This window comes from Ranitomeya variabilis, chromosome 5, assembly GCF_051348905.1.
Source record: "Ranitomeya variabilis isolate aRanVar5 chromosome 5, aRanVar5.hap1, whole genome shotgun sequence".
Classification (NCBI taxonomy): Eukaryota; Metazoa; Chordata; class Amphibia; order Anura; family Dendrobatidae; genus Ranitomeya; species Ranitomeya variabilis.
The window spans coordinates 251,235,927-251,247,707 of NC_135236.1; the positions used below are offsets into that span (position 1 = coordinate 251,235,927).

At 47.6% G+C, this 11,781-nt stretch overlaps 1 protein-coding gene across 1 annotated transcript; it reads right to left on the reverse strand.

The window, feature by feature from the left end:
• Positions 1-255: 255 nt before the first annotated feature.
• On the reverse strand, positions 256-10,802 carry LOC143773577 (uncharacterized). Its single transcript, XM_077260982.1, has 2 exons — positions 10,461-10,802; positions 256-675 (listed from the first exon to the last, which is right to left on the reverse strand). The coding sequence occupies exons 1-2, from the start codon at positions 10,788-10,790 to the stop codon at positions 490-492; spliced, it is 516 nt and encodes a 171-aa protein (XP_077117097.1). The 5' UTR covers positions 10,791-10,802; the 3' UTR covers positions 256-489.
• Positions 10,803-11,781: the final 979 nt, after the last annotated feature.

The window sequence follows — 11,781 nt, forward strand, 5'->3', positions numbered from 1 at the left end:
GAACCTGGGGCGGAAGCTGTAATCAGCTGCACAGTATCAGCTTGAGCCAGATGCTGGGACTGACGTCTCTGCTGAGCAGACTCCAGTGCGGCTGGGGAGGAATGGGAGACCGCAGAGGACATGGTTCGAGATTCCCCCTGTGCAGCGGCAGGAACTCGACACCTAACAATGTATGATGGGTATATGGGCACGGGACTATGGGATGGAGGATAATCATTATAATTTGTGATAACTAACCACAGTTAGTTACAATGCCGGGCTCTTCAGCTAGTACTTTATAAAACAGATAACCATAAAACATTCATATTCTTTACTGCTCATGTAGGATGCTAGCAGGTGCGTAGGATGCAGTGACACACAGGAGGCAGAGCAAGGGTTAACAGGTTCTTTATATATATATAGGAACAGTAATGGTACAAGCAGGGGGGTAAAGGATGTGATTGGAAGATGGGGGAAGTCAAATGCAATAGAATATAACAGGTTAACTTATCAGTCTCTGCGCGCTGGAGGAAGGTGGCTGGAAGATCCCTTGGCAGCGCCGCAGGCGGCACAAGATGTCTCCGACCCGGTCCCGCAGATGAACAATGCACTTTCTCCTTGCGACGACGAATCCTCTGGGTTCTTCAGCACATGATTTCTTGATCCGTGCACATGGTGGAGTAGAAGTGATGGCGGCTGACACAGAAGAAGCAGAAAAAATTCAATAGGCAAGGCCGCAGTAGAAGCACACAGGCACAGCACAGCAAGGATGGGACTAAGCGGTGCCTCCGCGGTGGTGAGCGGAGCCAAGGTACATACTCTATCCTGGTCACTAGCCAGTGCAGAAGTCTCTCTGGGCTGAGGGTAAGATCTGTCGGCAGTCTGGCTTGCTGGGGGTATAGGCACAGCTAGCTGGCATGGGTCCGGGGAGAGGGAGTTATTCATCTCACTACTCACAAACTCGTTCCCTGCCAAGTGTCCCGTCTTCCCGCTCAAACTGCTATTTATGTCAGACCCGCCTCAATCAGTCAGGTGCCCTGAACTGCTCCGGTCAGCAATCTCTTACCCCTGAAACACTGGTGACAGCCCTGACGGTTCCGGCCCAGACACGCAGGAGAGACCGTTAGCTTGGCTCTCTTCCCTACATTCACATTAACTTCTGCTGACTCGATGTCTTCTTCTACCCCCTACATAGGTAAACAAGCTCAACTTCCATTCATGCAGGGCTGAGGCAAGCCATGTCAAGTGATCTCTGGGGGTCTGAGTGTTTGGACCCCAAAGTTCAGTAAGTTATCCCCTATTATCGGGTATGGGAAAACTTTCAGATTTAGGAAAACCCCTTTAATGATCTACAGTAGCGACCGAAAGCTTGACATTTTTTTAAGTGTGATTACTTCTGTCTGGTTATTGTGATGCCATTTTCCTGGTGATTTTAGCAAACCGGAAGCAATGGTTGTCAGCTATAAGTATGAAAATTGTGTTTGACATTGTTTTATCCCTTTATATGTTAGTTTTTTGAACTTTGCTGGGCCAAATGTTTCACATATTTTGTCATGGCTAGTTGAGTTTTGCCTAACTTTTTTATGTGTGTTTTTGGTTAAACATGGCAAAGACACAGCCATATTTATGACCAGATGTCAGGCAAAAGCAAAAAAGAGTTAGCTATGGAATTCAACTGTTCTGACAGTCAAGTGTCACGTATAATAAAGAAAGAAAAAGAAGAAAAAGAAGGTTATGGAACAGCTGACAAACCTAGAATTGGACAACCACTGAAATCTTCCTCTAGAGTTGATCACATTATTAAGAAAAAGTCAGTATCTGATGTCCATAAAAGTGCTGTACAGATTTTGCATGTAATGAACAAAGTGAGTCACCAAGCTGTGGGGCGATGGCTAAGAGGAGTGGGGTTGAAAGCAATAGCTTCAGTCAAGAAGCCATTCATCTCTGCAAAGAACAGGAAGGTCTGACTTGAGTTTGCCAAAGAACACAGCCAATGGAAAGTGACAGATTGGCCTAAGGCATTGTGGTTGGATGGTTCCAAGTTCAATCTACTTGGTAGTGATGACAAACACTATATATACCGACTAGTTGGAAAACGTAATGATGTAAGGTACCAAACACCAACAGTGAAACATGGTGATGGCAATGTCATGGTTTGGGGTTGCTTTTCTGCATCTGCCATTGGCCTTCTACATAGAATTGATGGAAATATGTATGCTACCATGTACAAGGATATACTGGAGAATGTAATGCTGCCACATGGGAAAATCAAAGTAGGCAGGGGCTTGAAATTCCAGCTGTCATGGTTAGGACATGGTTAATGTCCTGTTCTCTCAGGGTTAATTTTGCTGACCTCCCTTTCGATCTGGGAGGGGTATTTATACTCACTCAAGACTATAATTTAGTTCTAGTCTGTGTGCCTGACCCCTGGAGTGTGTGCCCGGTTTGCAATTGTTTTCCTTGCTCTCTGTGCATTACTCTGTTTGTTTGTTCTCCTGGATTTCTGACCTCTGGCTTCACTTCTGACAATCCTCTGTCTCAACCCTTTGGTACCTCGTGATATCCTGGTTCAGATCTTAGCTTGTTTGACTACTCTCCTGTGTTTATCTCTCCTCTGCACCCCGGCAACTGGCTCTGCCCCCGACCACCTCCTAATCTGTCACATGGTTCAGGTCCTGGTTGTTACCTGGTTAGTTCCTGGCGCGTTGCTCAGCTCCCTTGCTGCTGTGTGCAGCTCTCCCCGCAGCAGTAGTATCCGGGAGCCGTGACACCAGCAAGACAATGATCCTAAGCACATCCAATTCAGTCAACAATTGGTTAGCAAAGAAAAATGTTTGCTTGCTGCAATGGCCAAGCCAATCACCTGATTTAAACCCTATAGAGCACCTCTAGGATTAGTTAGGGTGATGAATTGGGGCCCGTACCCATAGCAATAAAGATGAATTGTGTGCAGATTTGCAAATGGAATGCAGCAAGATCCTTCAGGATGTCTTGAATATCCTAGTGGCCTCTACGCCCTGTTGGTGTGGTACAATAATTAAAACAAGAGGTTACGCTACAAAATACTAAATTATGGAATTGTAAACAATGAATTACTCTCTATGTTGTGATCAATAAATTGTATATGCAAAACTTTTGTCAGTCAGTTTTCTTTAATTAAATGACCATACCTATATTCTAAAGCATTTTGGTTAAAAGTAAGGTCTTGCATGATTAGAAATTCATGCACTTTCAATTCATCACCAGAAAAATGGCATCGCAACAACCAGACAGAAGTAATCACACTCGTAAAAAAAATGCAGCACTTTTGGTCGCCACTAGTGTTGAGCATTCCGATACTGCAAGTATCGGGTATCGGCCGATACTTGCTGTATCGGAATTCCGATACCGAGATCCGATATTTTTGTGGTATCGGGTATCGGTATCGAAACAACATTAATGTAAAAATGTGTAAAAGAGAGAATTAAAATAAAAAATATTGCTATACTCACCTCTCCGACGCAGCCTGCACCTTACCGAGGGAAGCGGCAGCGTTCTTTGTTTAAAATTTGCGCTTTTCTTTCCTTTACGTGAGTCCCGGCTTGTGATTGGTTGCGTGCCGCCCATGTGACCGGGACGCAACCAATCACAGCAAGCCGTGACGTAATTTCAGGTCCTTCAGGATTTTAAAATTACGTTCCGGCGTTGTGATTGGTTGCGTCGCAGTCACATGGGAGACGCAACCAATCACAGCAAGCCGTGACGTAATTTCAGGTCCTTAAGGATTTTAAAATTACGTCCCGGCTTTGTGATTGGTTGCGTCGCAGTCACATGGGAGACGCAACCAATCACAAGCCGTGACGTCACGGGAGGCTGGACACGCGCGCATTTTAAAATGGGCGCGTGTCCAGCCTCCCGTGACGTCCCGGCTTGTGATTGGTTGCGCCGCGGTCAACCAATCACAAGCCGGGAGGCTGGACACGCGCCGATTTTAAAATTTTAAAATGCGCGCGTGTCCAGCCTCCCAGCTTGTGATTGGTTGACCGCGGCGCAACCAATCACAAGCCGGGACGTCACGGGAGGCTGGACACGTGCCCATTTTAAAAAGCGCGCGTGTCCAGCCTCCCGTGACGTCACGGCTTGTGATTGGTTAATGGCGGCCATGTTGCCGGGACGCGGACCAATCACAGCAAGCCGTGACGTAATTTCGTCACGGCTTGCTGTGATTGGTCCGCGTCCCGGCAACATGGCCGCCCTGACCAATCACAAGCCGGGACTTCACGTAACCAAGTAAAAGCGCGAATTTTAAACAAACAACGCTGCCGGTTCCCTCGCTGAGGTCCAGGCTGCGTCGGAGAGGTGAGTATAGCGATATTTTTTATTTTAATTCTTTCTTTTACACATTTATATGGATCCCAGGGCCTGAAGGAGAGTTTCCTCTCCTCCAGACCCTGGGAACCACCAGGAATACCGTCCGATACTTGAGTCCCATTGACTTGTATTGGTATCGGGTATCGGTATCGGATTGGATCCGATACTTTGCCGGTATCGGCCGATACTTTCCGATACCGATACTTTCAAGTATCGGACGGTATCGCTCAACACTAGTCGCCACTATATTCATTAAAAAATGTTTTCCAGGGTTGGCATCTCCTTGCGAGTTTGCATATGTCTATATATAACCATATTACTGAGTTGTCTTGCTTGTCTCTTATCTCTATATGATTCTAAATTTCTCTCTCTTTTAAAGTGACGTTGATATAAAACTGCATACATGTGTGTGCATAAAAAGTGGTTCAACTGGAGAGGTTTAGGTGTGAATATTTTGTCGAAGTACATAAGTTTCATACCGCATACTTCCCCAGCCTGTAAATCCCCGTAATGACAATTCTTTTGTTACAGCGACGGCTGATGGCCGGAGATGTGGATGAGATGATTGACAAGTGGCAGTACATCATTTACTGCTTTCCATGGTGACCGCCAGAAACAGTTTCTTGGCCTGAAAGCATGAAACTCATAGTTATGGTTTCAGTAGACAGGCAGTCTGATAACTACTGAGTGAACCGGGTTAGAGCTCCAACACTACACATGTTCAGCATATAGGCTTGGCACAACAGAGCCATATTAGTAGCCAATTTATGGGGGTCTCTCTCCGTCTTCTAAGAATAATTTGCAGAAACTTTGAAGCACACACATGTACAACAGAAACTCTAGTTGACTTTGTTCCCTTTCCCCCCGGATGGGGACACTACAGGGGTGAGGGCAGCAGCAGTAAAGAATATGAACTAAGTTTGAACTGGGATGTCCTAGGATGGAAGAATGAAGACTGGACCAGCACTAGAAGTATCCTAAACTCCTATCAAGTTTACGCTACAGAGGCTTGGATGAAGAAATTACAAGGAAGTGTGATTGCAGAATGCAGATGGTAAAGCTGTTAGATTTGGTCACGTCATGACGATTGAAATGTGAATATTGGTGTTGTCGCACAGCAATGTGTGGCTTAATGCAACTGCAGCTCAACGCTTTCAAATAAAGCAAGTCTACCTGCTAGCGACTTTCCACCCTGGGACTGAAAAGTCATTACCATGTGTAGGGATTTCACTCACTCAGGTGCGACGGCTGACACTTAGGAGGCAGGTTCCAACAAAAGTCAAAGGTTTATTGCTTCATAAACCAGTTTAGCATAAACAGGAAAAACAAATAGCCTTTAACTCAGGCAAAAGGGAAAAACAAGAGTCCATTCCTTCAGGCTCAGTGCTAGAGCCTTAACACACTGGAGGCTAGCCCCTCCACACATATCTCCTGTGTTAAGCATTTGCCTGTCTTATATAGAGCTAACCACACCCAGTAACCCATCACATGATTAGCCATGTGGTCTGACATCACCACAGGTCCTGGAACACACATATATACATGGTTATATACAACAAAGAAATACTCCGGGCTACATTACAGCAACAAGGCACTTATGTGGCACATACCTCCCGTCGACTACACACCCTTTAGCCATGCTACATACCTCCCCCCTCTGCCTAAAGCCGTGGGGCTTGGCACTTTTCCCCACTAAACAAGGGATTCTTGATAGGGCATCCGCATTACCATGCAGCTTTCCGGCCCTATGTTCCACATGGAAACTGAAGTCCTGCAGGGCTAAGAACCAACGGGTGACCCTAGCATTTCTACCCCTTGTTTCCCTCATCCATCTTAGTGGGGCATGGTCAGATATCAATCTGAATTTACGACCCAGCAGATAGTACCGTAACGTGTCCACCGCCCACTTTATGGCCAAACACTCTTTTTCCACGACTGAGTAGTTCTTCTCAGATGAGGACAGCTTTCTACTCAGATAGAGGACAGGATGCTCCTCCCCATGTAGCTCTTGGGAAAGGACTGCTCCTACCCCAACATCTGAGGCATCTGTCTGAAGAACAAATTCTTTATTAAAGTCTGGGGCCATCAGAACGGGCTGTTTACATAGAGCCCCTTTCAACTCTTGGAAGACTGACTCTGTCTCTTCGGACCATTTAACCATCACTGATTTTGTCCCCTTTAGCAGATTCGTCAGAGGCGCAGCCACTGTGGCGAAGTTCGGGATGAACCTCCTGTAATATCCCACGATTCCCAGAAAGGCTTTAACTTGCTTTTTGGAGACTGGTTTCGGCCAAGTTTGGATTGCCTCCACTTTCCTGATTTGGGGCTTTATTTCTCCACGACCCACTATATAGCCTAGGTATTTAGCTTCTTCCTTACCCAAGGCACACTTCTTCGGGTTTATTGTAAACCCCGCCTCTCTTAGAGCATCAAACACCGCTTGGACTTTCACCAGATGACTCTCCCAGTCCGGGCTAAAGATGACGATATCATCTAGGTATGCAGCAGCGTAGGCCTTATGGGGTGCAAGGACTCTATCCGTAGCCCTCTGGAAGGTCGCCGGAGCTCCCTGTAGGCCAAACGGCATCCGGACATACTGGAAGCATCCATCAGGTGTCGAAAAGGCCGTCTTCTCCTTGGCTTCCTGTGCCATGGGGATCTGCCAATACCCCTTTGTCAAATCCAAAGTGGATATATATCTGGCGTGCCCAAGCCTTTCGATGAGCTCATCAACGCGGGGCATGGGATAAGCGTCAAACTTGGAGACCTCATTCAACTTCCGATAGTCGTTGCAAAACCTCCATTCTCCATCAGGTTTTGGGACCAGGACAATTGGGCTTGACCAACCGCTCTTGGATTCCTCAATGACTCCAAGATTCAACATACGCTCCACTTCCTTGGAGATAACTTCTCAACGAGCCTCAGGAATACGATAGGGCTTCACGTTTACCCGCACATGTGGCTCTGTTAGGACCTCGTGCTCTATGACCTTCGTGTGTCCTGGCAACTCTGAAAACAGGTCCCTGTTTTTCTGGAGTAACTCCCGGCACTTCTGTTTCTGGGACTTCGATAGCGTCTCCGCTATAGTAACCGCTCCAACCTCACCTTCTGGGTTGCTTAACAACGATGGAGATACTGTCGGCTCTCTATCTTGCCACGGCTTGATGAGGTTGACATGGTATACTTGGAATGGTTTCCGTCTTCCTGGTTGGTGAATTTTATAATTTACTTCCCCCAAGTTTCTCGACAACCTCATATGGCCCTTGCCATTTGGCCAAGAACTTGCTTTCCACCATCGGAACTAACACAAGAACTCGGTCTCCCGAATTGAACTGCCTCACTCTTGCAGACCGGTTGTAGATTCTGGCCTGAGCTTCTTGTGCCTGGAGGAGGTGTTCCTTCACGATAGGCATCACCTTTGCAATCCTCTGCTGCATCAGGGCCACATGCTCAATGACGCTTCTGTGGGGCGTGACTTCGGCTTCCCAGGTTTCCTTGGCTATATCCAGGAGTCCTCGCGGATGTCGGCCATATAGAAGCTCAAACGGTGAGAATCCTGTGGAGGCCTGTGGAACTTGACGAATGGAAAACATCAGGTAGGGTAAGAGACAATCCCAGTCTCTACCATCTTTCTCTATAGCTTTTCTCAGCATGCTCTTCAGTGTCTTGTTAAATCTCTCAACAAGGCCATCTGACTGGGGATGGTACACCGAGGTCCTCAACTGGGAGATTTTCAGGGCTTTGCACAATTCCCTCATCACTTTGCTCATGAAAGGTGTCCCCTGGTCAGTCAGGATCTCTTTCGGCAGACCTGTCCGGGAAAAGACATGGACCAACTCGCGGGCTATACTCCTTGAGGAAGAATTTCTCAGAGGAATTGCCTCAGGATAGCGTGTGGCATAGTCCAGGATGACTAATATATACTGATGGCCCCGGGCTGATTTAACTAAGGGACCGACCAAGTCAATGGCAATTCTCTCGAACGGCACCTCAATAATGGGCAGGGGCACAAGGGGGTTCCGGAAATGAGGAGTGGGAGCAGTTAGCTGACATGTAGGGCAGGACCTGCAGTAGTTCACTATTTCCCGATGACACCCAGGCCAATAGAACCTCTGCACAACCCGTTCCTGCGTTTTTTCCACCCCTAGGTGTCCACCCAAGATGTGTGAATGGGCCATGTCCAACACCTTCCGTCTATATGGACCCGGCACTAGCAACTGCTCTACCAACTCCTCCCTTATTTTCGTGACCCGGTACAACAACTCCCCACTCATCAGAAAATGGGGAAATCTGGTGTCTGCCCCCGGCTCCTGTACCACCCCGTCAATAACTGTGACATTATTAAAGGCTTCCCTCAGAGTGGGGTCCCTATGTTGGGCAGTCCCAAAATTTTCACCGGTTACCTCTAACTCCATAGTGTCAGATGCAGGGGATACTTCCTCCTCATCCCCAACCAGCGCACAAAAAGGAAACCTGTCTGTCTCTGGGTGTGGTGACACCCTTCCAGGGTTCACTGGTTCCCTACTTTTCCTAGGGAGCTCAGAACCTTTTCCCCACAAATCCCAAAACAGACAGAAATCCCGGCCAATAATTATACGCCCCCGGAAGAAGCTCTGGGCGAAACGCGCGTCGGGGCGCACGAGGAGGAAGGGACCGGCATTATCAACACACTATCTGGGTTGGTATTTACATACATTCTATACTTCAGCATGCCTAACAAACTAGGTGTTCATAACAGTGATTAAATGTATGAGGGATGTGGACGGGATACTTATCCTAATTTTGAGGAGACTTATCTTTTTTTGTACCCGTATTTCCACAGTATACTCTGCATTATGATATATTATAGCAACCCATCTAGTCTTTTTGTTTTGGCTTAGCATACTCTTGACTGCTGTATCAGTACCATTATATTTGATATAGGGATAGTGTGCGGGTCCTTTTATTCCTCTGGACACTCTGTCATTATATCAGGTCTTATTTTTACTGTTCTGTTGTTTTGTGAATTAATTTAATAAAGATATTTTGTTTTTATATTATGGTTCTCTTCGTGCGGTTAATGGTATCTAAATCCGCGTTTTGTGTAGTCAGTTATTGGAAGTGCCATTGAGTATATATTGTGTGACTAGTTGGTTGGTAATAATTATAGGGTGCAACAAGTCCTGCACGACACCGACTATGTGGGACTCAGTGCCACATGCCGTTTCAATGTCTACCCTGGCCAAAGGGTAGTCCTTGGCATCACCATGTGTGCACCGCACGCCGACCTTCTTTCCTGGGAGCAGGTGGAGAGGGAAAGTGGCCCTCACCAGGGTCACTAAGCTCCCTGAGTCTAACAGCGCCGTTGCTGCTCGACCGTTCACCCTTACGGGACACGCTTGAGGTCCCTCGTTGGGCGGAGAGTTCACACTGCAGGCTGGATACGCATAGTATGAACAACGGCGTCCCATGCTGCAGTCCATCTGCTCAGTGGTCTGGGAACAACGGGCAGCTATATGTCCTGGCCCGTGGCACCTCCAGCAAATAATATCACCCGTAGGGACCTTGGGCACCACCTCCCCCGCCCTTTGTGACCTTGGACGCGCCACCCCTTTTTGGGACTCAGCAGCTTTCTGGGACCCCCAGTACGGCACGGGCTGCCTCCCAAAGGAGCCTTCCATCCCTTGGTATCTCTCGACCAGTCCGATCAGTTCGTCGGCATTCTGGGGATCACCCTGGGCAACCGAAGTCTGTATGGACCTCGGGAGGGAATGCACAAACCGATCCATCATCACTCGTTCCACCATCTGTGCCGGTGTACATGACTCTGGCTGCAGCCATTTCTGGACCAGGTGCAACAGATCAAACATTTGAGAGCGAGGCTGTTTGTCCCGGTGATAGGCCCAGCTGTGAACTCGCTGTGCCCTGACAGTCAGTGTCACCCCCAAACGTGCGAGAAGCTCGACTTTCAATTTGTGATACTCTTTGGCATCCTGCAAGGTCAAATCATAGTACGCATTCTGGGGTTCTCCCGTCAGGTATGGCGCCGGTACCTCTGCCCACTGCTCTGGCGGGAGTTTTTTCCTCTCAAACACCGTCAGGAAGGCCTCAACATCATCCCCGGGGGTCATTTTCTGCAATGCGTGTCTTACCGTCTTCCGGACGTGGGTGTCATCAGCCAGACCTGGGGTTGGGGCACTCGTCTTGCCCTGGATGGCGGTTGCCAGAAGCTGCATCTGCTGCCGTTGCTCCTGCTGGTTCTGTTGCATCTGCTGCCATTGCTCCTGCTGGTTCTGTTGCATCTGCTGCCATTGCTCCTGCTGGCTCTGTTGTATCTGCTGCACCAACAGCCTGTTGGTCTCTTGCTGCTGTGACTGCAACAGCCTGTTAGCCTCTTGCTGCTGTGACTGCAACTGGACCAAATGTTTCAGCAGTTCCTCCATTTTCCCCGGCTGGCTTACAACAGACTTGACCCAGGACATTCAATAACAGACTTTTCGTCTCCGCTGGGAACGCTGCCCGCACGTCTACCACCAATTGTAGGGATTTCACTCACTCAGGTGCGACGGCTGACATTTAGGAGGCAGGTTCCAACAAAAGTTCAAAGGTTTATTGCTTCATAAACCAGTTTAGCATAAACAGGAAAAACAAATGTGATGTGATGTGAAAGAAGCAGAGCGGCACAGCTCTGTTCACTGTGTGCTGCTTGTTCCCAGGAACTGCAGCTCATCTGCTATTGGAGTACTTGGGAACTAAGTTGCAGTACATGAAAAGAGCCACTATAAGGTGAACAGAGCTGACTCCATTCACTAAAAACAACCGATAGGGGGGGCTGGGTAAGGATAGGTATCAATATAGTAAGTCTAGAAAACCCCTTCAAGATACCTAAGTGGGTAAAACACATTATACAGTGTACTATAGTGAGGTACGATAATGACTACACAGTCTCTCTCTTACTACTAGACGTTTTGGGAGAACCCCGGGCACAACACAGGGTTGCATTATACAAATGCTGCACTCAGTTGGTACATGTCCATTGGGCACAGTTCCACCAGGGTAGCACAGACCTTATTTTTCTAATCTTTGAAGACCCTTTATAATTATTATACTACCAGTAAAGGTAAACAGTATGGAAAAGCAGCAGCTTTGAGTCCAGTAGGTTATGATGACACCTTAGCGCAGGACCAGCCGGTGTGTCGGAAGTGTGTGATTTCCCAGCTGTTTATCTTAGTGTTCCTGCTTGCATGCAATAAGCTATGAATGACAGAAAGCTGTTTTTCAGGGTGTAGCAAGATCATGTTTTCCTAAACCTTGCTCCACCCTTTTCTGGTTGCAGATTCTCTGATATCCACAGACTCGCACGCTATGCTTGTCACACTCGCACACACATACATACACATGTAGATGAGATGTCGGAGGTCACACGCGTTCTACATAGTAGTATCAGCATCACGCTAAGGGTGTGATGTGCAC